The sequence below is a fragment of the Loxodonta africana genome, chromosome 18 (assembly GCF_030014295.1).
Source record: "Loxodonta africana isolate mLoxAfr1 chromosome 18, mLoxAfr1.hap2, whole genome shotgun sequence".
NCBI classification, from domain to species: Eukaryota; Metazoa; Chordata; class Mammalia; order Proboscidea; family Elephantidae; genus Loxodonta; species Loxodonta africana.
The window spans coordinates 28234291-28262219 of record NC_087359.1 but is presented as its reverse complement, the minus strand read 5'-3'; the positions used below and the strand labels follow the sequence as shown (position 1 = coordinate 28262219).

Genomic DNA, 27929 nt, shown 5'->3' with positions numbered 1-27929 from the left:
GCATCAGGTTCTAGGAGTAAAGAGTCCACAGTACAGACAGAGGAGGAGAATGTCTCCTCCTCCCTTCCTGGACATACAGGGCTCATCTCGGGCTTCCTGCGTCCTCAAGCTTCCCTGATCCACATCTTGGCCAGGCCTGTCCTGCCTCTAAGTACTCCGCTTTTATGGTAATATGTGATTGTCACGTAAACGCTTCACTTTCCCGGGGATGTGCAAATAAATCTGATTAGTAGTCTTCGGGCAGTGATCACGTTCAGTGAAAACTTTAAGGCTCTGTGGGTAAATTAAAGTTTCTGGTTGTGTAGCTACCAGCCCTTCCTAGGAGTCTGTTCCTAGAGTTGAGTCTGATACAAGCCTCACCTCACAGATTTTTCCCTCCACTTCTGAACCTATCAGTTCGTTAAAAGCTCCAAATTTTAACGTCAATGGTATGTATAGATTGAGAATAGGGGGAAAAAAAAGGAAGTTAGAAGTGGCCAGAGTGGCTCTTCTGCCCTTGAGCCATATCTGATCACTTCCCTTCCAGGAGCCCTGAAGGAAGGAGCAATGAAAGCAGCCTTGGATAAGGATCTAAACCTGATAAATTTGGTGGATTAAACTACCAAAAAGGAACTAATCAGTGGTTCTTGTGAACAGTGTATCCTTTATCATAAATGCATTGGCTAAAGATGAAGCAAAAAGTTCATCTCTTCACTTAATTTTCTCTTTGATCTTGCTCTCTTCCTCTGGCCTAACTTTAAATTGTGTTCAACGCAGAATGCCTGGTTTCGGAAATCCCGTTTCAAAGGCGGAAAAGGCAAAAAGCTGAACATTGGTGGCGGAGGCCTAGGCTATCGGGAGCGACCTGGCCTGGGCTCAGAGAACACGGTGAGTCCAGATGACAGCGCTACCCTTGGGCTGGTTGTGAGTCCTGGGTTAGGACTATCCTGATCTGCATACGCAAACCTCAGTAACTTCAGAACCTGCCTAGAAAGAGCTTGTATTTAACGTGCTAGATGGGTGAATACAGTGCTGGTTCTTCATGTTGTGGCTTTCTGTGGAAACAGCATCTGTGTGCACCTGGCTGACGAGGTATGCTGAGGAAATCAGTCTAAGCTAGAAGTGGTTTTCAAATTGTGGTCCCTGGATCAGTAGCCGCATTACCTGAGAACTTAGCAGAAATGCAGATCCCAGACCTGCCACGTCAGAAACACTGGAGGTGGGGCCCAGCAGTCTGTTTTTACAGGCCTTTCCTGCTGCCAGGAAAACATTGCCAAAGGATCACTCTGTAGTATAACTAAACTCAGGAATCATTCCTACATTCTATGGGAAGTAGCATCAGAGAGCAGTGAGAGCTAGCTTTTTTCTCACCAGATTACAGAAGCTCCCTCTGACTGGCTTTTTTAATGGCTCTGATATCTGCCACTTTGGTTCCTAAGCCAGGGAAGAAAGCTGTCAGCCTCCTTTCCTGGAGCATTTTCGTTAACCTGGTATTTTTGATTAAAAATACCGTTCTCTTGATGATAGCTTATTAATTGGCACTTAATATGTGCCAGGGCCGTTGCAAACGATTACATGTATTAACTCAAACTTCACAACAATCCAGTGAAATTAAGTACAGATTTATAAAACTCAGGTGCCCAAGGTTACACACTGCTAAGTGTTGATGCTGGATTCAGATCCTTCCTGGTCTGAATTCAGAGCCTGGGTGGTCGCACAATCTACTTTAAATTGCTTCATGATCCTTTTATTTGTAACGTAGCTTTTGCTTAATCAAATGTGTGTATGTATAATCATTGTTTGTTTTGATAAGTAATACCACACAATCAATTTTGGGCATAATTCAACCACATTTCTGATTATTGAGGTTAATTCCCAGAAACAGAATTGAAGGGCCTAAGCATTGTAAAGTGATTCTTCGTTACTACACGTTTTTCCCCAAAGCGTAAGTAACTTTATCAAGCTCTCAATCCCCCCCGGAAGCTATTGCCTCAATTTCCAGTGTATTGAGGCCCAGTCTTCGGCAGTGGGTGTTCCTGCTTATCTTCTGTCCTCATGGATGTGTCTGCTTATATTTTAGGACCGAGGAAGTAACAACAATGTAATGAGCAATTATGAGGCCTACAAGCCCTCCACAGGAGCCATGGGGGATCGGCTGACAGCAATGAAAGCAGCTTTCCAGGTCTGAGATAAACATGTTGTTAAGACAGCTTCCCACAGTAACTCTTGAGGAATGATGGGGAGCCTAGCCTTCTAGAGACAGTGGCTGGGCTTGTGGGCTCAGTGCTAGGTCTAGGGCCTTGTCATTGCTTGGATTTTGAATATAAACTTAGAAGTAACTTACCTGGACATGTAAGTGTACAGTCCAGGGGAACCACTCCTGCTGGTTGACTTCAGTCACACCCAGAGTCCCAGACTGTTGGACTACAACAGGATCTGCTTCCTCTCTGTCTCAGCAGCCTGCAGTGTTACCCACCTCCAGGGCTGTTGTAATCTGGCTGAGAGTAACTGTTATCTTTTTGGCTAAGACACGTTCGGTTCTGTGTCCAGTGCATCCTCCCACACCTCTTCCTCCAGTTAGCTAGCTGGGCCTGAATTTACATTTTGTTTCCAGGTTGACATTTCAGTTTGGTACCAGGATTTTGTGTTTTTCGTTTGTAAAGAAGCATAGAAACTCTTGTTGAAGGATTCAGAATTTTTTCCGATTTTAGAAAAGTAATGTGGTATGTATTCCGTATGTTAATACCCTAGTAAGGTCTGTAGCCACAACCTATAATCAGACTCACTTCTGAAGCAAAATGTATTAATATTCATACTAAGCTGAATAGAAAGGACTCCTAGTGGCTTAATGATTATGCACTTGGCTGCTAATAAAAGGTCGGCGGTCTGAATCCGCCAGCTCCCACACAGGAGAAAAGACCTGGCAATCTGTTTCCGTAAAGATTTACAGCCTAGGAAACCCTATGGAGCAGTCTACTTTATCATACAGGATCGCTATGAATCAGAATCAGTTCTACAGCACACAACAAGCTGGATAGAAACTAAATAGCCTTGTATCACTCCAAGTCAGGTCTTATTGTCAAACTTTTTTTTCTGAGGGTTTCAGAACTTTTTGGATTTTGGAATTGCAAATAATGGATTGCAGACCATACACGTGTTGAATTGTTTTATATGTAGATGCTTTATTCTAGTCAGGCTGTAAAGTAAATTGCAGTACATTGAGGTCTCTCTCTCCACAAAGGTCCATGATCTTTCCTTACAGCACAAGAACCACAGGGACTGTGGGGATGTCAGCATACTAATGTCACAGTGCCGAGATTGCACAGAGTTTGTATAGCTATCATTATTATTGCCAAGCTTATGTATTCAAGTTTCTTGAACTTGCTATTTTACCTACTTGTGTTTTCTCTTTCAGTCACAGTACAAGAGTCACTTCGTTGCTGCCAGCCTAAGCAACCAGAAAGCTGGGAGCTCTGCTGCTGGGGCAAGTGGATGGACTAGTGCAGGGAGTTTGAATTCTGTTCCAACCAGTTCAGCCCAACAGGGTCACAGCAGTCCTGACAGCCCCCTCACCAGTGCTGCCAAAAGCATCCCAGGCTTTGGCAATACTGGGAACATCAGCAGTGCCCCAGTGACCTACCCGACTGCTGGAGCCCAGGGAGTCAACAACACAGCTCCAGGGAGTAACAGCCGAGAAGGGACTGGGGGAGGCAATGGGAAGAGAGAGAGATACACTGACAACCGGGGTGGCAGCCGCCATAGTCACGGAGAGAGTGGCAATCGGCATGGCGACAGCCCACGACATGGAGATGGTGGTCGCCATGGAGATGGATACCGCTACCCAGAAAGCAGCCGTCATGCTGATGGCCATCGGCATGGGGAGAACAGGCATGGAGGAAGTGGAGGCCGACACGGGGAGAGCCGGGGTCCAAACGATGGTCGGAATGGTGAAAGCAGGAAAGAAGGTTGTAATCGTGAGAGCAAGATGGACCCCAAGGGGGACAGCAGCAAGATGGACAAGATGGACAGCAAGACAGATAAGACAGCTGATGGTTTTGCTGTCCCTGAGCCACCCAAACGCAAGAAAAGTCGATGGGACAGTTAGAGGGCATGTGCCGAAAGGTGGAATCAGTCATCTTTAATTTTATTTTTAGATAAGGTTTTGGTAACTAGGTGTCTCAGGGCTGGGTTGGGGCCCAGGGTGTGAGGACTCCCTGCCCTTACAGCTGGAGCTAGGAGACATTACTACTCCTTCCTCTGAATCATTTTGTGATGTTCCTTGGGAAAGTGTTTTGGTCTTTGGAAGCAGTGAGAGCTGGGACCCTTTTGGCTCTGCATGTATGGTCATGAGGGTCAGTAGCAGATACCCGGGAAAGAAAGGGCCTTGTAGGGCACAGCTCACTCCAGGTTTCTGTGTAGTTTGCATTTTCTACTAAAATGTCACCTTATAAACACCTACAGAATAGAATTCTTTTTCCTAGCTGTGTAGCCAGGCAATTCTCTTTTTAGGAGGTGGCTTCTGGAAACACAGTCCATTGAGGTCAGGGATGAGGTAGGAAGCAATTTGGTGGCTCCAGACATTGCAGAGAAGGGAGGTGTCCAATTCTAAGTGGGGTCGATGCCCAGGCTCTTGTCCGGCCCTGAGACATGTAGGCAGCGGCAGCCTTCAGGAGGCTTTGAGGTTCCCAGAGCCGCTACGACTGAAGAGGAAGAGGTGGTCCTGGAAACCAGTCCAGGATTGCTCTGGTCTGAGATACTGCAAATTTTAAATTTTAAGTGTCTTCTATTTCATTGTATTTTTTTTTTTAACTTGTCACGTAGTCGAGAAATCTTTTGCTGAAATGATTTTGATGATTTTTGTTCTATCTTGTTTATACAAGGAAAAGAAATATACAAAATCTAAATTTTGTGACTTTGTGAAGGTTTCTTTAAGATGTGCATTCCTTTCTGCTTGCTCTAGTAAATGTTTTACTACTGGGACCTGTGGATTGTTTGTCATTTCTGCCCACACTGAGTTTAAAACCTATTAAATACGGCACATAATATGAACCCACAAAATGCAGGGTTTTTACACCCAGTAGTGGCAGAACTGAGGGAAGACTTGAGAGGCCCACTTGCCCAAGAACAGACTACAAGGAAGGCCGCCCCAACACTGAACTTCCCCTTATGATTTAAGAAAGCTTGACTGTTTTCATCCAATACTCCATATTCATGGAAGGGTTGGGGAGGTGAACTGCACCACCGAGACGTTTCAGCTGTGCTTTAATGGGAGAGCTTCTCTCAGGCAGGAGGGTGTCCTCACCACACATACCACAAGAGTTAAAATACCAAAATACCCCACCTCACTGTCTTTTCAGACAACTGCAATACAAGCCAAGGGTTGGGGCTGGCTCTAAGCAGGCCAAAGTAGCATGACTCTTTCCCCCCAGTCCTTACGCTGGCTTCTCAGAGGCCTGGGTAGCTCTGCTCACTTCCGCCTGTGCTTTTTCTTCTGCTCCTTACGTTGCTGGGCTCTTTGGTCCTTTTTCATCCTTGAGTCCACCACCTTGAAATGACCTCTGACTCCAGCTGGCCGGCGTACTTTGCGGCCCACACCTTTCTTGGCTACAACATAGGTGACCTGGCGTTTCTCCTTGCCAAGCCCAGCCTTCTTGTAGAGACTACAAATGAAAGAAAGGTTGGAGGCTTTCTGTCACTCTTTTTGACTTTATGTACCTTTGTGGAAACACCCTCCCCACAATTACCTTCGCAGCTGTGCCACCTTCTCTCGTTCTGAGATGTCCACTGTGTTCACCACAGCTTCTGCCTTCTTCTTGGTTTGCTCCAGTTTCTTCAGCATCTGTGAGAAGACCTCCGTCAGGTGACCTCATCCCCCATATCCCTGTCTCACCGCTGATCTCAGGCAGCTACCACTAACTTACCCTCCGTTTCTTTCTGGCCTTAGCCTCAGCCACTTTCTTAATGGGACGTGCATTGATTTCCCGCCAGCGTTTTCGGTAATGCTCTACTTCTTTCTTGTCAATAGGCAGCTGCCTTATCCTGTGCTGCTTTTCCTCCTGCACAAACCACTCAGGAAGCTCCCCTTCATCCTCATTAAATGTATACCTGAGGTGGAGAGGACACCGGCACTCAAAACCACGCCAGGCTTTTTAAAACAAAAAACTTACCACCCGCCCCGAGCCACTTCTCATGATTTTCTGAGCCCGTTACCGACTAAAGGAGTTATCTATGAGGTCTCTCCTGGCCTTTTTGGAAGAGGCAATAACAGCACCTAAAGCAAGGCCTTCAGGGTCCAGTATCCGATGTCTGACTAGAGAGGGAAAGAGAAAAGTAAAATACTGACTCCCAAACATTGTCTCCCCTCCTGTTCCACCAGAGCAATGTTCTCACCTGGATCCTCAATAGGCACGACTTCAAACCCATCATCGGATTTAGGCCCCCGGCTCCGCTTCTTACCTCGGTGTGGTTCCCTACAGCAGAAGAAAACGTGAGGACTGTGTGTGGTAGTCCACCATTCCCGTGCCACTCAAACCACACTCCCACCTCACCTCAACCCTGATTCCCACTGAAAACCACCCAGGCTGTAGCCCTGATCAGTGAAATCAGAGCCAGCAGTACTTTTTACAGCCCTTCTCTGCAGCACAAGGATGAGAGCCATTCCCAGCTGAGAGAAATAGAACTACTGCTGCTTGCTATCAGCTGTAATCACTCACCTCTCTTCATCCTCACTGCTGCTGCTATCACTATCTGAACCGTCATCTTTTTCTTCCCCTTCAGGGGTAGGGGCAGCCTCTGTTCCTGATGGAGCCTCTGTCCCCTTAGGTGCCTCATCTTGGCACTGGGAAGATATTCTCTCTGTCTTCAAACTTGAAGGCTGCTGCTGCTGCTGCTGCTGCTGCTGCTGCTGCTCTTTCCCCTTACGACGACTTTGGTACAACAGTTGGGCCTGGCCGATCTCTAGGGCCTCATCAGCATCATCCTCAATCCCATCGAAGCCACCCTGTAATTGGGGGAATCTTTAGCTCCTAGTGGTTAAGTGCTACGGCTGCTAATCAAGAGGCTGGCAGTTCGAATCCACCAGGCGCTCCTTGGAAACTCTATGGGGCAGTTCTACTCTGTCCTGTGGGGTCACTATGAGTCGGAGTCGACTCGACGGCAGTGGGTTTGGTTTTTTTGGTTTTAGCTCCTCTGCTCCCAGGAAATGCCAATTCCATATCTAAATTGCCCCACCCTCACCTCTTCTTACCTTTGAGAACCACAGGTTGGTTTGTTCTTCCTGCAGGACTGCTTTTTCCTCTAGAGGTACCAGCAGTGGATTCTCTTCTTCCTGGTTCTCCTCTTTACCATCTTCTACTTCAGCAAACTGCACACTGTAGACCCAAAGGGCAGTGGGTAGAAGGTCAATGACCCAGAGTGCCCTAGAGGACTTGCTTCCCCTGTATCTCCTCTGGCAATGCCTGCCACCAATTCTTTGTTAGAACACCAGCTGAGGGTGTCAGCACTCGCTCTTGCCAGCTACCCCTCCACTTACCACTTCCGGTCCTTTAGACCCTGCTGTCCCCCACCTCCTGCCAGCTCCTCTGAATCCAGGTCACTATCCAGTGATGCGTCCTCGTCCTCCTCAGCGTCTGATACGTAGATGTCATCCCGTGGCAGATCAGACAGAAACGTGTCTGCAGCGCTCATATCCCCTTGTGCTACTTCTGCTAACAACTGAAATTTAACAAAAAAAGGTCAAGGGTATTTAAAAGGAGCATTTTGCTTTTTTTTTCCTCCTGTGTTCACTCTTAGCTGATCTATGGTAACACTAGGAAATCTACTGTGGTAGATTATCTCCTTTTGCCAACAGGGAAGGTCAGACCCAGGGAAATGACACCCACTCTAGGCCAGGTCACTAGTCTGCCCCGCTCTGCTGTCTTGTCTTCAAAAGTTGCACAGATTTTATGGTAAAGTACTCCATGGCTTACATAGCGTCGAATCTTAAAATGTTCTAAAACACTGCTACTTTTCCGTAAAAAACACTCTCAGAAAGCATTTTAATCACCTTTTAAGAATACAGTCTTCCAATTGTTTCCACTGAACAAAGGAGCCTAGGCAGCATAGAGCTGACAGGAGGCATTTTCACTCATGCTGTCTAGGGTCCGGCAAAAAGAACACCATCCAGAAGCCTAGTGCAGCAAGGTGTGGGCTAAAGAACCCTGTTCTCTGAGGGAAACCCTCCAGCCTAGTGCAGCAAGGTGTGGGCTAAAGAACCCTGTTCTCTGAGGGAAACCCTCCAGCCTAGTGCAGCAAGGTGTGGGCTAAAGAACCCTGTTCTCTGAGGGAAACCCTCCAGCCTAGTGCAGCAAGGTGTGGGCTAAAGAACCCTGTTCTCTGAGGGAAACCCTCCAGCCTAGTGCAGCAAGGTGTGGGCTAAAGAACCCTGTTCTCTGAGGGAAACCCTCCAGCCTAGTGCAGCAAGGTGTGGGCTAAAGAACCCTGTTCTCTGAGGGAAACCCTCCAGCCTAGTGCAGCAAGGTGTGGGCTAAAGAACCCTGTTCTCTGAGGGAAACCCTCCAGCCTAGTGCAGCAAGGTGTGGGCTAAAGAACCCTGTTCTCTGAGGGAAACCCTCCAGCCTAGTGCAGCAAGGTGTGGGCTAAAGAACCCTGTTCTCTGAGGGAAACCCTCCAGCCTAGTGCAGCAAGGTGTGGGCTAAAGAACCCTGTTCTCTGAGGGAAACCCTCCAGCCTAGTGCAGCAAGGTGTGGGCTAAAGAACCCTGTTCTCTGAGGGAAACCCTCCAGCCTAGTGCAGCAAGGTGTGGGCTAAAGAACCCTGTTCTCTGAGGGAAACCCTCCAGCCTAGTGCAGCAAGGTGTGGGCTAAAGAACCCTGTTCTCTGAGGGAAACCCTCCACTGACACATGTGCTTGTAACCTAGGTGCCCTGGCTATACCTACCGTATCTTACATCTCTTACAAAAAGTGCCTGTTGTTTATGGTATTCTAGTTCTGTAAGTCTGTCATACTTATACCGTTTTTACCCATTGCCACTGAACTGATTCCAACTCATGGCAACCCCATATGTTAGACAGTACACCTGCTTCATTCTTGGCTGTGATCTTTATAGAAGCACGTCGCCCAGCCTTTCTTCCGTGCTGCCACCCTATCATAAGTCTCCATAATTTCATCATTTTAGATGTAATTAAACAAGTAGGACACAGGCTCCTATTTGTTTCCCCAATCTCCTCATCAAATTATTTTCTGGTCGAAGACAGCAACCATAACCTAGGATCATTCAACCACACTTAGAAACATATCCAACGTTCCCCACCCCCAAATAGATCCTCCCGACTCTTCAATCTGACCCTAGCCCTGCCCCACCTGGTGACCACGGATACTGCGTAGGGAGAACATGCCGGTTTCTCCCTCATCTGCAATGGAAACCCCAGGCAGATCCATCTTTAGCTCCACACGCTCTCGCTGCTTTCTCTGCTCACGCAGCAGCTTCTTTTTTTTCCTGAGGGTACAAGGAGGTTGTGGGAATGAACCTTTATTCTGCCCAGCTCTGAAAATTCCTAATTCAGGCCCTGCAGTCTCTTCTCCCATCTTCATACATAGAGGAACCCTGTAGGGGGTTCCCCAAGCTCCTTCCCAGCTCCCCTCACCTCTTCAGCTCCGCCACCTCCTGTGCTTTCATCTCTGCCAAGGTCTGGTTTAGTTGTTCCTCCTCTTCCTCCTCCTTAGAGGACTGCCTCATGGTCCCAGCTGTTGACTCTTCCTCATTACCTTCTTCCTCTTCCTCTCCAGAGCTGAGGCTGATGGAACAGTCCCAGGAGTTTGGTTATTTTCCCAGATGCTTCCCCCCAACACCCAGTCAACATTCACCTGCTTTGGCTTCCCCCTCACCTGATGTCCAGTGCCTTTGCTTGCTCTTTCAGCTTCTTGGCCACATGTCGCCGAAGCTTTGTTCTCCAGTTCAGCAGGGACCTGCTCCAGAAATCCCATCACTGACCTTACCTGCTTCCTCTTTGTCCCTGTCCTCTCCTTTTAGACCCCCACCCCAAACCTCTAGCACAGTAGCATCCTCTTCCCAGAGATCCAACATCATGGCTTTTGAAGGCCTTTTGCTGCTTCCAGAGCTCCTAGCACCCGCACACTCAGCCCATACCTGAGCTCCTTGCGCCCCAGCACTTTGATATCCTGACAGCATGCCCGGACATCCTCAGTGGTGGCCGGGTGCCGCACCAACTCATCATCATCCAGCGAAATCTGTTTGGGAGAAGAGAAGGGAGTCAGGGGAGACTTTTGGGCCATGTTTCTGCAGCTCCCTTATATCCCTCAAGCCTGGGGACTCACTTCGCTGGTCTTGGAGAGGAAGTCAACTGGGTTGGCAGCTCGTAGGAAGTCAGTGACTGACGCACGGTGATAGAGAGTGAAGTCACCCTCAGCATAGCCTTCAGCCTTGTGGGAAAGAATAAAATTAGAAGTTCCTTTCCAGGTGTCTGTAGGACCCACCAGGCCGAACCTCCCAGGAGTTCCAGGACCCCATGATGGTCCTACTCCCCAGACATACTTTTGGCTTCTTCTTAGTTACCAACTCAGTAACAGTCTTAGCCTGAACTTCAACTTCCTTGAAGGCAAATTTGGGATCAAAGAATTTACTGTCAACCTTGTCAGGAGCCAGGAATCCTAAAATAATAAAATATATCTTAAAAGTGTGCTTTCATAGTTAGAAGACTGAGTCAAGAGAAAGAAAAAAGTGATGCCCACCCTGGCAGACTACAAAGATCTCTGCAGATTCATGGCGAGAGGCTTGGGGCTTGGTGGCCTGGACACGGCGGAACAGCTGCTGGAAGATCCATAGCAGGGGCTGATAGTCTCGGGAGCGGAAAACCTTAGTGATGAAAGAGCCACCACGAGCCAGAAAATCACAAGCCAATCGCAGAGCCATCAGTGTCAAATGGGCTGTGGGACAGAGATAGTCAGTTGAGGGCCTCTGTAGCCTCAAAGAGCATGACCTCCTCCATGCCCATCTCCCCCTCCCTAGGCACCTTGTGAGTAAGCATCATGGACCCAGCTGGCCCCAACGTTGGGTGCCCCATCATTGAGCACAACATCAACCTTCCAGGTCTTCAGCTCCTTCCTTAGGGCCTACAGAGAGGAAAAGAGATTATGGCAACAAGCAAAGGCACAGATAAGAAGAGTCCCTGATCCAGTCATTTGCTGAGTACCCACCAAGGGCTAAATCCTGTGCCAGGCACAGAGTATACAACATACAACAAAAATAACTCCTATTTTCACGCAGGAAACCCTGGTGGTGTAGTGGTTAAGAGCTCGTCTGCTAATCGAATCTACCAGGTGCTCCTTGAAACCATATAGGGCAGTTCGACCCTGTCCTATAGGGTCACTTTGAGCCGGAATCAACTCAATAGCAAGAGGTTTGGTTTTTGTTGTTGTTGTTGCTATCTATGTGCGGCTACAGCCTAATAATGACTCCAATGGAAAAAACCTCACTGATAAAGATCTCTGCCCTTCCCCAAATCCAAACAAAGGCTGACATGGACACTAGAACTATCTGGATCTTGTCATATAGACATCACGCACTCACCCACTTTAAAAAAAAAAAAAAAAAAGCCCACTGTAGTCAAGTTGAATCGATTCCAACTCACAGCAACCCTACAGAACAAAGTAGAACTGTCCCCCAGGGTTTCCAAGGAGCTGCTGGTGGATTTGAACTGCCAACCTTTTGGTTGGCAGACGAGCTCTTAACCACCATGCCACCAGGGCACTGGTTACTGCTCAGAACGCAGTAAATAGGAAAAATCTTGGCTTCAAGGTACTGACTTCTCCCTCAGAGAAGAGAGGGACACAGATGTCTGCATACACAGGAGAGACAGGAAAAGGAAGATTCCTATTACCTGTCGACAGCGTTCTGTTGTGATGTCCTCCTGGAGTGTCACCACATTGGGGAGAGGCTTGATTGGAACCAGGTCCACTCCTGGAAGAAATCAGTTCAGAGGATTCTAAAGGGTTTCCTCAGAGAGAAGAGAGTAGACAAATTATCTCATACTCCCACACCCTAAAACACCTAGGAGAGCCATCTATCACTCACCGACTATAAGACTGGACACTGGCATAAACTTGGCAGCCACTTGCAGCCTGTAAAAGAGATTTGAAAAATACCCAAGCTGTCCTTTCATCTTCCCTAAACCCCTGAAATATAATGTCACCCCCGGTGTTAGGAGTCCCTGCCAAGTGAAGTGGCCAGAATGTGTCATGGATAGACGTTCCAAGCTCCTTCTCTGTAATGAGGAAAGGAAATGGCCATCAAGATTTAGGAGAGGTTTATGCTCTGACGTGAAACACCGCGGTGTGGAGTTTGAGGCTGGGAATCCCTCCCTCTCTTCCTCAAGGCAACTCTAAGCCCCCAGGGCCAGAACCCAAAAAGCCGCCACAAGGAGCGACCCGTGCCGGGTGTAACGCACCATCCCCCTGGCGCGGCACACAGGTCCAGCAGGGCTCGGGCTTTTTGCAGGAACTGGAAGCGGCGATTGAGCTGGATCAGCTTGAAAGCAGAGCGGGAGCGGTAACCTGGGCGCGGCGACAAAACAATGAAGTCCGCTGAGCTTTTTACCAGCGGAATTTCTCCGGAGCCTCACAACCCCCCACCCCTTCTGGAGAAGAGGAACCCAACATTCGGGAAGGGAGCGGACGGGCCCAAGAGCGTTCGGTCGCTTGCTGGCCGCGCGAACCCTGGCTCACCGGTCTCCTTCGCCAAGTGATAGAACTTGTCCCGCCGGCTCTTCCCGACTTTTCCTTTCTTGCCCATGGTTGAACGGGGGAGTGTCACTCAATATGGGGAGAAGGTCGGAGAAATTGAGAACGTCTCCTCCCGAAGCACTAGATTCCGCTTTCCATTTCCCACTCCACACAGCAATCACACTCCACACTTAGCTCCACACCACTCACCTAGGTCCTGCGCCGTTTACACCACACCTGGAGGGGCACATGTAGGAAGTAAACGTATTTCCGCTTCCGCCCCTTGCGTCCGTGGCTCCAAGTTTTCCGCCATTTTGAGCGTGGCCATAATTTTTCTCTAAGCTCCATTCCCAAGTCTTATAAATTGCAAGCTGGGATCAGGAGGGCAGAGTCCATGAACTACAAACCGCATTTCTAGAGAGCAACGTTTGGGAGTTCCTCCCCTTCCTGATCCCCTTCCAAAGCTCCGGAATCAAGTACCCAGCCTCCAGTCATGGCCCCTGTTACTTAGTATAGTCTTCCGCACGTCCCACTCATGACCCGGAACTCCTCTGTTCTCGCCTTCGGCCCCAAGTCCTTGCTTCTGCGCTTGCGCTCCCAGGCGGATGCCAGTGGTCTCCGCTGAAGAGGGAAGATGGCGCTTGACGCACCAGAGCAGGTATGGCGGCGGCGGCGGCGGCGGCGGGCAGGGGCCGAGGCTGATGCGGAGCGGGAGTGAGCTGAGGTGGGGAGCGGGCCGGGGCAAGGTGGTCGGGAGTGGCTGGACCAATCCAGACCGGGCCCTGCTGGGACTGTATCTGCTGTGTCAACGCCGCCCGCGGTGAGTCAGGGCAGGGCCCCCAGAGGAGGACACGGTAGAAACCGAGTGCGGAGCGATGGGAGCGGGAACGGGGTCGGCCGCGAGTCGCAGGTAGATTGGGGACATAGCGTCCGGCCTTCTTCTTGGCTCCGCTTATTAACGTAATAACACCAGGGGTTTGTGTAGCGCTTGACAGTACAAAGCGCCCCCTTGTTTATTGTCTCTTGGTCCTCCTAGAGTTCTGTGAGGTAGGCGGCGTTCTCATTCTCATTTTATTTTAGTCGTGTGGAAACGGAGGGTTCAGAAAGGATGGAATGAGGGCTTAGAATCCAAATCTTAAAGCTCCAAAGTCCGAGCTGTTTTTATACATAATGCTGCTTGGTATTTAAGTGAAGTGCTCTGGAAGGGTTTTTAACCCTTTGGGTGTTTAACCTGTTATTTAGTAATTACACTGTGTCTTCAGATGGAGCTGGAAGAGGGGAAAGCAGGCAGTGGACTCCGCCAATACTATCTGTCCAAGATTGAAGAACTCCAGGTGAGGACCGGCTCCAGAGGGAGCTGGGATGGGGGGTGGAGGATTAATGGAAGCAGATTTCTACAAGTCTTTGTAATTAACACGGGCATGTGGTGCAAGAGCCTTTTTCATTTTCTTTTTTTTGTTGTTGTAGTTTTTAGAAAAGTGAACATTAAAAGTAGCAAGCCAACAGTACAAAGTATATGAAGTTAACAGTTTCTTGTTCCCGTCAAGTCCTACTGCTTTGTGGGTATTCAGTATTCAGTCTGTTACACATTTTCAAAGATCCAAGTTTTAACAGGAAAGGTACCCATAACCAAGGGCCATTCCTTTTGGAAGAGGCGTGAATGAAAGTTTATCAGAAAGGGGTTGGGCAGGATAAAATCAAAGTGTGAGGGAAGACAGCATTAAGGATTCTGGACGGTGTTGATTCCATGGGAATAAATGAAAAAGAATTGGGCAACCCAGTGCTCTAGCCTAAAGAGGTAGCAGGAACCATGGAACTAAGATAAAATAATCGTATGGATAGGGGAAAAGCCACAAGAAAAATTTCGGAACTCCAGGTATATTTGTAGGTGTCAACAACATGTTTGATTTACCATTTTAAGGATGCTTTTATGTGTGATTTTCTCTGTTTCTCACAATACTTGAGAAGAGAAGCAGGGAAGGTGAGGCTATACCAGTTTGCAGTCTGGAAACAGGTATAGATCTTTTAAGTGGCTTGCTCTAGCTTTACTTAGCTGTTAACTGGCAGCAGCTGGGCTAGAACTCAGGCTTCTCACTCAAAGGCTAGAAGTCTCCCCACTATACCATGTTGCCTCCCCTTAAGAAATTTACTACGTGAGCCAGCTTTAACTTTTCTCCATTAGGGGCTGTTACTCCTGGACCAGTATTGGACAGCAGACTTTTTTGATGACTGCCGTAGGCTCCAGAGGAACTCTTAGAGGAAAGGACAGGGTCATTAGGGTCATATTGGAGAACCTGATACAATGTGTAGATGTCCAGTGTTCTTCCCATACTCAGCTCATACCCATCTATGAAGGGTCCTGGCCATGGTCCTACTCTCTTTTGCCCTTGGATAATGAAATCTTCTCCCTTGTTTTCTACAGCTAATTGTGAACGACAAGAGCCAAAACCTCAGGCGGCTGCAGGCACAGAGAAATGAGTTAAATGCAAAAGGTGAAAGGGGAAGACGGAAAGGCTGCATGTGGGCTGTGGCTCTGAGGCCTGTTACTAGTCTCCCTGAACTAAGTCTTCACAGCAGTGCTCATTGTTTCCTCCCAACCCTGAGTGACGGTTTGCACTATGTCCTTATATATTTGTTTCACATGGATATTTTCCTCTAGTGCTACATTATAGCTCCCTTAAGGACAAGACTTAACATGTGTGTGGCTTTCCTGTCAAAATTTCAGTGGTGTTCAGTTCATGTTTGCTGAATTGAGTCATGGGTGAGAGGACATGCTGGGAGGTTGGTGACCACTTGTTTCTCACCTAGTTCGCCTATTGCGAGAGGAGCTACAGCTGCTGCAGGAACAGGGCTCCTATGTGGGGGAAGTAGTCCGGGCCATGGATAAGAAGAAAGTGTTGGTTAAGGTAAAGGCAGCATGACCCAAGGACCAGCCCCAAGTGCCTACTGTGTTCCCGCCCCTTTGTACGTAGCTTTGGAAGAAAGGCGTTTTGTCAGATTACTCTAGGACTCTCGGGTCTTCCTGAGTGGGGACTGGTGATTCAGTGGCTGTGAGGGAAGGTCATGAGTCGTTGTTTCTTTAGGTACATCCTGAGGGCAAGTTTGTTGTAGATGTGGACAAGAACATCGACATCAATGATGTGAGTGTGGCAGGTGAGGTGGAGGTTAGGGTCAGCTCCCATTGCACCACTCTCTGAAATCCCTTTGCTCCCCTCACCCAGGTGACCCCCAATTGCCGGGTGGCTCTAAGAAATGACAGCTACACCCTGCACAAGATCCTGCCCAACAAGGTGGACCCCCTGGTGTCATTGATGATGGTGGAGAAGGTACCAGACTCAACCTATGAGATGATTGGCGGACTGGACAAGCAGATCAAGGAGATCAAAGAAGTCATCGAGCTACCTGTTAAACATCCTGAGCTCTTTGAAGCATTAGGGATTGCACAGCCCAAGGTGAGGAGCCTGGCTTTCTTTAGGAGGGGCATGCTGTGTCAGCCCCTCCTGCCCCGGGTCACACTGAGGAGCGGCAGTGTTAGGATAGGCTATAGCCTACCTATGCTGGTTTTTCTGCAAGAAGAGAAGCTGGGAAAGGTGTTTCCAGGGCATTGAGGGGGTTCAGATATAAGCCCCAGAAGGGACCTTGCCATTCATTTTTTGTATCTCTACCGTCTAGCACAGGGTCCAGCACACAGCAGGCACTCAGTAAGTGTTCACTGAACGAATTGAGGGGCTGAATCCTGCTTTTTCCTTCCAGGGGGTGCTGCTGTATGGACCCCCAGGTACTGGGAAGACACTGTTGGCCCGGGCTGTGGCTCATCATACGGATTGCACCTTCATTCGCGTCTCTGGCTCTGAATTGGTACAGAAATTCATTGGGGAAGGTAACTGTGGCCAGGAACATGAGAAGTAGAGGTGGGGGAAGACCAAAGGTCTCATCGCCTCCCTAACGCCAGCTTGGCCTCCACACAGGGGCAAGAATGGTGAGGGAGCTGTTTGTGATGGCACGAGAGCATGCTCCATCCATCATCTTCATGGATGAAATCGACTCCATTGGCTCTTCACGACTGGAGGGGGGCTCTGGAGGGGACAGTGAAGTGCAGCGCACCATGCTGGAGCTGCTCAATCAGCTGGATGGCTTTGAGGCCACCAAGAATATCAAGGTGAGGTGAGCCAAGGGAGGGCCCTGGGTGACTAGCAGGCCGAGGAAGAGCTTAGCTGATAGCATCACCACCCCTTGCTCCACTCAGGTCATCATGGCTACTAACAGGATTGATATCCTGGACTCGGCACTGCTGCGTCCCGGGCGAATCGACAGAAAAATTGAATTCCCACCCCCCAACGAGGAGGTTGGTGATGGGCCTCCCTGGGAGAGGCTGTAGGGGTGGAGGGATGGGGCTCAGGCCTTTCCTCTGGGGTCTCTAGGCCCGGCTGGACATTTTGAAGATCCATTCTCGGAAAATGAACCTGACCCGGGGGATCAACCTTAGAAAAATTGCTGAACTTATGCCAGGAGCATCTGGGGCTGAAGTGAAGGTAACTGGGAAACAGGAGGCAGAGTCAGGGAGTGCTGGGCTGAAGGGTGGTGCATAAAGCAGCGCCTCATCTTCCTTTCACTACCCAGGGCGTGTGCACAGAAGCTGGCATGTATGCCCTGCGAGAACGGCGAGTTCACGTCACCCAGGAGGACTTCGAGATGGCAGTAGCCAAGGTACAGGTCCCACTCCTTTCTCCCTTTGCTGGTACTGGCTCTAGAGCAATGAGAGTAGGGTGTGCATTCACCCTGTTGGTAACAACGTGCTGTCGCGTGCTCTCTCTCCAGGTTATGCAGAAGGATAGTGAGAAAAACATGTCTATCAAGAAGCTCTGGAAGTGAGGGAGATGCTCTTTGTGGGGGTCCTCCAAATAAAGCTCTGTGGGACAAGCCCTCTAGGATTCGTCTGTGGTTGTACTGTTAAATGACCAGGTCTGGGGACCACCAATAAACAAAAGGATTTATTTGGAGATTTCTAAACCTGCCAGAAGTGGCACTTGCCCAGCCCTAGGCCCATCCTCCTTACCCAGCTCCAAAGGGCAACAACAGTCCTCTCCCCTCTCACCTTACGGGCCCCTCTACCATGCATACAACCATACTTCAGACCCTGCAGAGGACTGCAGTGTCCCCTCCCTCTCTGAGGCATTCTTTCTCTGGGCCCAAGAAGCTGGGGTAGCAGCCCTCAGGCACCCCAAGAGATGATGGCGGCCAGAGCCGCTTGCATAGATTGAGGAAAGAAAATAAGGGAGGAGGCACCAAATAGGGCTCCCTGAAAAACCCCAACTTAACCTCTGTACAAAAAAAGTGGCTCCCGCATAGAAAAACCTGCTCCCCAAATAGTGCAAATACCTAAAGGAAAGGAAAAAGACCAGCAGCAAGGCTGGGCTTATAGGAATGGCAAAGAACTTTGGTTTAGGAAGGCTAGGGAGAGTCTGGGCTGTGCCCCCTTCCTCGCCCAGAGCCCCAAGGGGGAGTCTGTAAACATGCAAACCCAGCAGCCTTTGGTTCTGAAATGTCTCGATTACAATGTCCCAGCACAGCCTCCAATAGTCCTACCTGGGCCTGCCTGCAGGGGGCAGAGGAGGCATCTATTATGAGCCTAATAAAGCCAATGCATAAAGTAAGTAATAAGGCTTTGGGAACCTAAGCAACAAGGAATCCTACCACTACATTTATGGAACTAAAGCTGAGGGGTAGAAGGTGACAGGAGACACTCCTCACCCCATCCTTATCCTACATGTCAGCGGCCCCAGCCAGGACCCCATCGGGTAGTCCCTTTCCAGGCTGAGGAGGGGATGGCTCCAAAGCTGGGAATAAAGGAAAAGCTCCCTGAGCAGTTAGGTCAGGCGAATTCCCAGCACCTGTTCCAGTTCCTGCCTGCGCTGCTGCACCTGAAGAAGGGAAAGGCGAAGTGGCTCAGGCCTCAGCTACTCAACAAGCAAAGGAGAGAACTAGGGCAAGGCCTCACCTTGGCAAAGATGTGCCTCCCCACTGCTTCTTGGGCCCAGGGCTGGTGGTAGAAAGCAGCTCGTCTCTCCTCCTCAGGATTCCCAATCACATCAGTGATGATCTACAGAGAGCCAGGGGGAAAGCCATGGCAAAATTCCCACTCCAGAGCCAATCTTTCCCTGGAGCTGGAAGGGTAGTGGGGGGGGGGGGCAGGAATCACCCAGAACTTAACATTGGATTACCCTCAGGGAAAGAGCACCACACCTTGAGGTCCCGGCGCTGGGAACGGAGCCATTCCTGGATGAAGTCCTGGGGGTCAGTGCTAAAGCTGAGCATAAAATCCCTCTGGGTCTTCAGCTGGTTGATGGACTCAATGGTCTCATGGATCTGGGGGAAGTGGTGCACATGTCAGACTTGCCCTCTACGTGGAGGGGTCTGTTCCCAGGCTGCAACCGGAAGATGCTAAGTGTAGGGAAATGTCCGGCAGCCTTCCCACCCCCATCCCAGGCCCAGAGGAAGGTGTGGAGGTAAAGGGCCCACCTTGACATCAAGGGAGGCAATCTCCTGCTGATTGGTGGTAGAAGCCAGAAAGTTGCTCATCTGGGCTTTCAGTGGGTCATCCACCTCCACGTCAATGTCATAGCAGGCAGTTTTCTTCTGGTCATTAGGGTCCACGCTGCAGGCAGCACATGGGAAGGAAGGGGAAGAACACAGCTGTATGCATTCATCCACCTGGGATAAACCTGGAGCCCATTCTGTGCGCACGACTGGGGAATGAGAAACCAAACCTGCTGCTTCTCTCCAGCATTAAATCAAACCAAAGGTGACTCTGCTCTTAGGACAGCCCTCCCATCCCCTGCCTCAGTTTACCTAATGACATGGTTGATGACAATGGGGTCTGGATGCTGCAGCAACCCAGCCAGCTTCATGGGAATCTCAGAGAAACGGAGTCGACCACAACTGAAGATCTGCAGAGAGTACCAAAGGCTCAGTGATGCCTCTGAGGGCACCAGTGAGACGTGGACCATTCCAGAGTTAGTAAGGGCAGTGGACTGAAGAATGTGGCTGAGAAGAAGCCTGGTGAGGCTCCAGAACAGTGGGCCAGGAAGGAGCTGTGTGTCGGGAGGGGTGGCATCGGTTCACCTGGCGGAAGTAGCGGTTGCAGTTGATGTACTCGCGCTCATGCCCATCCTGCAGCTGGTTGTGTTTGATGTAAAGCCACAGGGCCTGCATGATGGCTGCCCTCGTCTGTGTGTGCACTCCCAGCAGCCTTGCCAGTCGCGGGTCCAGCTTGTACTGGGGAGGCTGGGGATGGGATAGGAGTCAGAGGAGGTGTGCTTATGAAAAAACGAAGTGGGAGAATAGGACAGAGACAGGAAGGGTTGACAACAGGAGCCTGTCCCTCCCCTCCAGATAAGTCTCCGGACCAGACACGGCCCCAGACATTTGTCACCTGATGATCCAGCATGAGCAGAAGGGTACACTTGACGTTCAGGTCTCCAGGCCGTTTCACCTGGAAGCCATCTGTCTCCTGGGTCGTAGGCATCCTGTGCCACTGGCAGGGAAGAGGCGAGCGGAGCTTATCACCAAGGGAGTGGGCGTGAATATACACGCCTGGCCCTCCTAGGCGATCAAGGGCATGCCTCTGCCCAACAAGCACATCAGCCTGTGCCCTGTCCTCGGGTTGCTCTTTTCTCCCCATGCCCTGGGTCCACACTCACCTCCACCAGGTGGTTGTCAGGCCCATACAGCTCCTTGTCCAGCTCAATGACGAGGCTCTTAAAAAATGAAGAAAACTTCCTTTTCTGTTTGCTGGGCTGAGGGTAGAAAGGGGTGTGAGATGGGCATGGTGCTGAGCTCCCTCCTCTCTGGAACCCAAAGGTGTTCTAAGCCCAGAAAAAGAGGTGTATCATTTTAGCCCTGGAGCTCAGGGTCCTGTGGCTTCTTTGGCCCTGAAGGAAAAGAGAGATTGGAGGCAAAGGGTTCTCCATCCAGCCCTGCTGCTAGGCAATAAGGGACTCTGTGAATTAGAAGGGGAGTCCCCAGGTGGTACAAAAAATGTGCTCGCCTGCTAACTGAAAGTTTGGAGGTTCAAGTCCATCCAGAAGCACCTCAGAAAAAAGGCCTGGCAATCTACTTCCCAAAAAATCAGCCATTGAAAACTTTATGGAGGACAGTTCTACTCTGACACACATGGGGTCACCATGAGTCAGAATCAACAAGACAGCAACTGGTATTGGTATTGGTACCCCTTCCTCAAGAAGGTGCTTTACTGCCATCTGCAGGAAATGGCTGTAATGAACATACAAATCAACCTCCACCTGGCTGGAAGCTGTGCAAAGCACAAACATGAGAAGTGCCCTATCCCTTTGGCAGGACTTCTCTGCAACTTCTCAACTGTCTGCCCCCACCCCCCACCCCGCCTTTTTAAATTTATTTTTTGTGCTTTAGGTGAAAGTTTACAAATCAATTCAGCCTCTCATAGAAAAAGTTACACGTACCTTGCTATGTACTCCTAGCTGCTCACCCCTTAATGAGACAGCACATTCCTCCTTTCCACCCTGTATTCCCCGTGTCCATTCAACCAGCTCCCGTCTCCCTCTTCCTTCTCACCTTGACACCAGACAGGAGTCGTCTGGCCCCCATTTTAAGCCCACACAGGCCACCTCCCCCTACAAAGCCCATTCCCCAACTCACATCATCCAGCAGTTTGCCCTCCACTCGGAGTTCCCAGGAAGCCACCTTGTCCCCTGCTGGGGTTCCCCCTGGGGTTCCTGCAGTTCCTACACTATCACCTTCGGCCTTGCTGGGACTGAATGTGTTGGAAATATAGATCCGAAGTTTCCGCTTTTGCTAAAGAGAGAAACACAATCAATTAGAGGCGGACCACATTGGAAAATAATGCTCCCCTGTATTCCCGTATTCACCCATTCAACAGTCAATCCTGTGTTGACTATGGACCCAACACCCTGCTAGGCACTGGGACGTAGAAGTAGTAATGCCCAGTCTTAGCCTTCGAGGAGCTCCCAATTTTATGGGGGAAGCAGTTGCATTACCAACAATTCCAAAACAGTGGGACTGGTGGTATAATAGAGTGCACATGGGTTTCTATCAGGCAAACTAGAAGCCTCCAGCTCATATTTTAAATGAAGCCCAAACACCCATCATGGTCCCCAAATATCCAGGCCTCCTGGAAAGCCATCACCACTCTGGGGATTGTTCCAGATGATTAAAACAAACAAAGGTTCTCTAGTGATGGGGAGGGAGGCAGGAACTACCCTTATCTACCTTCTAGTCTAGTAGCTTTCTCACTTTTGATTGACCACAACTATACGATATGCATTTTAAATCACAACCAGCATCCACATATATATATTTATAAATACCTGAAACAAAAATCTCATGAAATAATACTTACCTTCACTACGTAGTTTAGTTTTTTTTTACTACATGTGAAGTATTTCCTACTATTTTGTATTTCATTTAAGAAATATGCTGGCCTCAACACATTAAACTGAGTTCATGCCTCACTAATGGGCTGTATCCTGAAGTTTGAAAAACCCTGTTCCAGCCCCACACAGGCCCTTGCTTGGAAAACAGGACTGGGGAGGGCAGAGAAAGCTTGGGAAGGCTAGGGGCGGTCAGGGCTGCACACACCGTCAGAGGCTTTTTGATGGCCTCCTGGATCTCCATCCGCTTGCGAGCGATGGTCTGGTCCAGCTTCCGCTCAAAAGCCAAGAGATCCATATACGCCTGAGACTCAGGAACAAGCTCCCGTATCTTGAGGAAGGGAGGAGGGATTCATCAGCAGCAGATCTGGCTCCTTCCTCCCTGAGATCGGGGAGGTTGGCCCCCACCCCTAGCCATCCATCAGGCAGGCCTTCAGGGTGCCCCTCCCAACACACTCACTCGCTGAGGTAGAACCTTATCCGCCATCTTCCTCCTCTTCAGCCTGGGGAGGACAGAAATCCACTTGAGAGATCGATGGCCCAAAGGACACTCGCACCCCCTCCACCTCATACACCCTTCAGGCCCCAGGGCCCTCCCCCAAGAGAACCAGAAGTGTTCCTCAGTCATTGCAGTTCTTAGGGTGGGAGAAACAGGAGGGTCTTACCCTCGGCGCTGGGCAGGCATCGGGGGCTGGGGCTGGGGCACGAGCAGGCGTTTTCGGAATGGGTCCATCATGGTGGGTGGCATGCCAGGTCGAAGTGGAGCAGCTGGGCCAAATGGGGAGCCAGCGGGGGGTCCCACTTGCAAGCCAGTCATGGGCATCCGGCTCCCTGGTGACATACCTGGCCGCTGGGGGAAGTGAGCCACTGGTGGGGTGTAGGTCAGTGGCAGGGCTCTCTGGGTTCCGAAGCCCATACCTTCCATCCCTCCCCTCAGCAGGTCTGGCCCTGAGCAGCACACTGCAGAGCCCAGGCTGGAGTGCCAGGAAGGGAGACAAAGGGGAGCAGGCGCCTGAAAGCAGAAGTGTAAACCACACCTGCCCTGCCCCCTTCAACCGCCCTGGCAGTTATGCCAGCGAATGAGGTGGGAGCAGGCCTGCCAGAGCCCAGGGTGGGAGGGGAATCCAGCCTACAAGAGAAGGCCCTGGGGGAGCTGCTCAGGGCCCCTCACCTGCCTCTAGTCTCAGCACTCTCTGAGGCACTCTTGAGGTCCTCAGATGGCTCCTAAGCAATGCTATCCTTCTCCCTCCCTCAACTGGAGGAAGAAGCTGAGGACAGCAATGTACGGTGGCATAGGGGCAATGTCCTAGCACCCAGACATAAGCAGGCCGATGCCTTGTTAAGGCCTCCCTGAGACCCACAGGCTCAGCCTTCAGGCACAACCCTTGTTGCCAGCCTGGTGGTGTGACTGAGGGACCAAGGGAGTAGAGGGGGTTGGCAGGCCCACCAGCAGCAGCACCCAGGTGAGCAAGCTGCAACAGGACAGCCTGGAGTGTGTCCCAACTGGTAGGGGCAGCCTCAGGCAGAGTACAGAGACCATCTGGTCACCATATGGTCCCTTCCCACAACCCAGAACTGGACCCTTGTCTCACCTTTCTAGTGTCCCACCCCCTACTCCCGTTCCAGGAGATCCTAAAAGGGAAACTGTGCTCCTGAGTGGCCCATGAGAAAGAGAACAGCTGGCACCTGGACTCTGCCCGTGGTCCAGGCACTACCTGGCAGTCAGGGCTGGCTCAGGCTCAACTTAGCCTGCACAATCCCAAGGTGGAGAATGGGAATAAGGTTATCCTGACATGCAAGGATCAGAGACACAGGGTCAGCAGCAGGAATCTAGGTGACAGAAGTGGCTTCCTTAGAAGCCTGCTGGACTTCCCACCCAAGGCTCAGGTCCCCAACATTTCTGCAGAGCCCATCTGGGCTCCCCTCCACCCCCACCCTCTTCCCCAGGCTGCTGCCTGCAAGTCCTGTTTGGCAGCTCTGCCTCACACATGCTGTCCCTGGCAGCTTCGCAGGGCCGGCCCCAGGGCCCAGATTATGCAACCAACACAACTAGCCAACCAAGCCAGGCTGGGTGGGGATGAGCACCAAATCAAAGGACCCCCCACTGCCACCATGGAGAGGACATTCTTCCCTCACCCCATTATCTAGCTCTAACCTTATGTTCCCACCACAGGGGGTCAGAGTCTCGACCAGAAGCAGAGATAAAGAGGAACCTAAGGCCTGGACCTGGGGAAGAGGAGAGGAGCAAGGCGGGAGGGAGAGTTTGGAAGAATGGAGAGTTAAAGGTGGGAACTCTGGGGCCTTTGGGAGTCCTGCCACAAGTCTCTTCCCATCAGGAAGAAGTTCATCTGAACTGCTGAAAGGCAAAAGACAGCCTGTTCCTCTGCCTTAATGAGCCATGGCCAGAGATTATGGAAAACAAACTTAGTCGTGGCCACAGCTGTAAACTCAGGTCCCAAACATCCCAGACTTGCATTTTTCCCAGTGCCTGAGCCCAATGGGAGGGACAACTGAAGCAGTGGGCCCTGTGGTCTCCATGAAGCTACTCACTAGGGTGTTCACAAAACCTCCTTCAGCACCACCCACCTTTCCTGGGCAGGTGTTCAGGTACCAGGAAGTCCCAAGACAAGAGGCACAGGCAGGGCCTGTAATAGGCTCCACCCAGACATCTGCCCCAGACTTCCTGGGCTCAGAGGCCCCAGCTCATCCAGGGCCCAGGCTTCTCCCAGGAGGGGAGGGGCCCAGGGGAAGGCAGCTCACAGTTCATGAAGCCCCAGCTTGGCCCTGCCAAGCTCCACAGCTAGCCTTTGAAGCATCAGTAACTCCTCCCCCTTCAAAAAAATAACCCAGGAATTAAAAAAAAAAAAAAAAAGCCCAGAACTCTCAGCTCTTGGCATTCCAGATTATGCAGCCTGCAGCCCAGCTAGGTGGGCTTGACTCAGTCCCCTGACCCTCAGAAGCATGCAGTAACCTCCCCTCTTTGGCCCAGCACAGGCCATATTGTAAGCTTGGCTCCACCACCACCACCACCACCACCAGGACAGCAGGGGCAGAAGGCTGGGCCTGATGCTGTGGGCCTCCAGCTGAGGAATCCAGACCTCAAGAGAGCACGTTCTTCACTGCCCCAAGCCTGTGGCCCCGACACTCCTGGTGGCTGGGCCTCGGTTAGAGGAGAACATATTCCCCATGAGCAGCAAGTATTCTAAATTCTCCAGAATAAACCCAGCAATTCGTGGTGCCTGCGTGCGTGCACAGGTGGGAGCATACGCGTATGTGTGCACTTCTGATTTTCTGGTGTTTTGAAGCTCCTCCGCTGACTGTTCGAACCAGTGTCTAGAGGGAGCTGGTTCATCACGCCCCTCTTTTCCGTTGGCTCCCCTAATTTGCCTAGCTCAGGCCCTCGAATGTCTGCTCTTCCACCGCACCTAACGAGCCCTCATAGACAGGAACTGCTCTTGCTCCTCAGATCCGGGAGTCAAACCACCCCCCTTAGAAAGAGGGCAAGCAGATCCTCCTACTTCCAAACTCACCAAAGTGAGCTGGATTCTCCCTCTCCACATCTACGGATGGGATGGGAAGCCTTGGGAAGCAGAGGGTCAGTGCCTTCCCCTAGTTCCCCACCATAAAGCCCAGGCCACTCGGCCAGCCACCTCGGCCTTGCTGCAGTACCACGGCCACTCCCCACAAAACCTTGTGGGATCAATCCTAGAAGGGGCTTTCCTAAGGGCACATTTCCCATGGGGTGCATGCCAAGGGAGCTGAACAGTCTCCTCTCCGATTTCAGGTCTCCCCAGGCCTAAGGCTCACAGAGAGACTCACAGTCCAGGTCTCAGCTAACAGGCCCAAGGGCTATAATAGTCCATGTGGAGACCCCTCAGGGACACTTGGGCCCATGAATCCCCAAAGGGGAGGGCAAGGTGGGAAAGATGGACTCCAGCTGGAGGCCTTGGGGCCAGGTCAATCTCTGTCCATATTCACACCTTCTGTTTTCTTTTGGGAGAGGAGAGAAAGAGACAGAGCATAAGAGGAAAAAAAAAAATCACTGTCCCCCGTTAACTATTTCTTTAGAAAGTGACGGCTCTGCACACATCCTACCCCATGAGGGACCACTTCCAGGACCTCTCCCAGGTGACATGAGGAGGGGTCAAAGGAAGTCCCAGTGTAGACCTTGGGAGATTAGTAAGAAGCCTGTGCCAAATGCTGGGGCACACGGGCTGGGATATGGTGGTATGAGACCCTTAAGGCTAAATGAAAATGGAGAAGGGGTAAAAAGGACGGACAATTCTCAAGCATTCTGGGGCCACCTGAAACAACGGACGGGACAAGGGGACTGTTGAGTCCCACCAGCAGGGTCAGGCAGAGTTCCTCACACACTGACCCTGAGGATCCAGTCTGTGCCTCTCAAAGCCTTTGGAGCTCTCCTCACAAACTCCAAAGGGGTCAGGACAGTAGGGTCCTTCGAAGTGACTCTCCCAGCTCCTTCCACCCCAGACCAGCAGGGCTCAGTGGAGCTTCCCTGCTCCTCCAGACTAATCAACTCCTGGACACTATGACAACAGGCACAAAGCCAAGAAGAGAACGGCCGGAACGGTCTGTCACGGGGCTAGGCTTTTCTTCCTCAGCCTGACCACCACGGTCTCTGCTCTAACTCAGTCACCCCATTAAGTGGAATCCCCTTGCTCTGTCCTCAGCCTCCCACGCTCTGGGAAGCCAGGCTCTTCTTCCTCTTAAGCAGCTGGGAGCCATCTAAGAACGCAGCCAGCCAACAGGACAGGGCATGCTAAACTCTCCCAGTTCCGGACTAGAAAAACCAGGGTAGACTTGGGGTGGGACGAGGTCAATGCAGCAAAACCCTGATTTCTCAGTGAGGGCCCTTGAGGCTCCCCTTTTCCAAAACTTTCTCCTCACTTCCCAGGACCCCAACCCAGGATCTACGCCAGATTTCTCAGAGCCACACATTCACTAGCTCCTACGACTCCTATATCTCACTCAGAATCCCAGCCCCCACGGGACCCCCAGACCCTCCGAACTGCTTCAAACCCTCCACCCCAGAGACCCTCTTACCCTTTTCCCCCAACTCCTCCACCACCTCCCGGCTGCACCCTGAGGGTCCCTGGTTTTGTCTTCCACATATCCCATGAGACCCCGTGCAGGGACTATGCCCTCTGCCCAGGAGGCACTCCCAGGGCCTCTACCCGCGCGCCCGCTCTGTCCCTGCCCGGGGCGCCCTCGCGGCTCCGCCCGCCCAGCCACCGCCTTACCTGGTACGGCGCTGCGGGCCCCGCGGGCCCCATGGGGCGGAAGGCGGCGGCCGCGGGGCCCCCCACGCCTCCAGCCGGCCCTGGTCCCCTGAGCGCCGGTCCGGGCAGCATGCCGGGTCCCGCGGGGGGAGGTGGCGCCCCCAGGGCCGCGGCCACGGCGCTGCCGCCGGGGCTCAGCGGGGGCAGCGGGAACCCGCCCGCGCCACGACCCGACATCGCTCCGTCCCGTCCGGCGGTGTCGCGATCCGGACTCCGGGCTTCGCGACGAATCCGGTCCGTGCTCCGTGCTCCGGGACTTTCCGATCTAAATTCCGGGTTCTGCCAATCCGAGTTCTGGGGTTTGCTGATCCGGGTTCCGGGATTTCCTAATCCAAGTTCGGGAGTTGCTCACTGACCCGGTTTGGGCTAGGGCCAATCCTGATTCCGCTCCTGTCGTGCAAATTCCGGATCCGGGATCTGCTACGCGCCCGCCCGCCGCCCCCCAGCCGCGGCAAGTTGAGCCGCCGGCGCCCAGCTTACCCAG

The 27929-nt window shown here is 51.3% G+C and overlaps 4 protein-coding genes across 15 annotated transcripts in view; 2 read left to right on the top strand and 2 right to left on the bottom strand.

Annotated features, from left to right (window-relative positions):
• DDX42 (DEAD-box helicase 42) overlaps positions 1 to 4959 on the top strand; it is a 39448-nt gene extending 34489 nt beyond the window's left edge. For all 11 annotated transcript variants that reach the window (XM_064270930.1, XM_064270921.1, XM_064270923.1 and 8 more), the window contains 3 exons: positions 757 to 867; positions 2060 to 2161; positions 3395 to 4959. In XM_064270930.1, the coding sequence (XP_064127000.1) occupies positions 757 to 867; positions 2060 to 2161; positions 3395 to 4084 (903 nt within the window). In that variant the 3' untranslated portion in view covers positions 4085 to 4959. The remainder of the gene's footprint in view (positions 1 to 756; positions 868 to 2059; positions 2162 to 3394) is intronic.
• FTSJ3 (FtsJ RNA 2'-O-methyltransferase 3) lies at positions 3135 to 13265 on the bottom strand. 2 transcript variants are annotated; one of them, XM_010594570.3, is made up of 21 exons: positions 12928 to 13265; positions 12721 to 12807; positions 12444 to 12549; positions 12071 to 12117; positions 11877 to 11956; positions 11010 to 11109; positions 10729 to 10923; positions 10532 to 10647; positions 10315 to 10419; positions 10127 to 10227; positions 9865 to 9945; positions 9624 to 9773; positions 9340 to 9475; positions 7511 to 7692; positions 7226 to 7349; positions 6693 to 6979; positions 6370 to 6449; positions 6190 to 6289; positions 5901 to 6084; positions 5724 to 5818; positions 3135 to 5639 (listed from the first exon to the last, which is right to left on the bottom strand). In XM_010594570.3, exons 2-21 carry the CDS (start codon positions 12785 to 12787, stop codon positions 5447 to 5449), a joined length of 2529 nt encoding a protein of 842 aa, XP_010592872.1. In that variant the 5' UTR covers positions 12788 to 12807; positions 12928 to 13265; the 3' UTR covers positions 3135 to 5446. The 2 variants fall into 2 exon arrangements, with proteins under 2 accessions (XP_010592872.1, XP_064127001.1); XM_064270931.1 differs by having other exon boundaries at positions 12721 to 13264.
• Positions 13253 to 17639, top strand: PSMC5 (proteasome 26S subunit, ATPase 5). Its single transcript, XM_003414328.4, has 12 exons — positions 13253 to 13375; positions 13980 to 14051; positions 15140 to 15209; positions 15526 to 15623; positions 15801 to 15857; positions 15939 to 16169; positions 16471 to 16597; positions 16686 to 16876; positions 16964 to 17062; positions 17139 to 17249; positions 17338 to 17424; positions 17536 to 17639. Exons 1-12 carry the CDS (start codon positions 13352 to 13354, stop codon positions 17587 to 17589), a joined length of 1221 nt encoding a protein of 406 aa, XP_003414376.1. The 5' UTR covers positions 13253 to 13351; the 3' UTR covers positions 17590 to 17639.
• Positions 17071 to 27929, bottom strand: SMARCD2 (SWI/SNF related, matrix associated, actin dependent regulator of chromatin, subfamily d, member 2). Its single transcript, XM_003414329.4, has 13 exons — positions 27407 to 27929; positions 22811 to 22995; positions 22606 to 22648; positions 22354 to 22476; positions 21394 to 21549; positions 20418 to 20513; positions 20150 to 20251; positions 19840 to 20001; positions 19567 to 19664; positions 19237 to 19372; positions 18961 to 19083; positions 18716 to 18817; positions 17071 to 18638 (listed from the first exon to the last, which is right to left on the bottom strand). Exons 1-13 carry the CDS (start codon positions 27620 to 27622, stop codon positions 18585 to 18587), a joined length of 1596 nt encoding a protein of 531 aa, XP_003414377.1. The 5' UTR covers positions 27623 to 27929; the 3' UTR covers positions 17071 to 18584.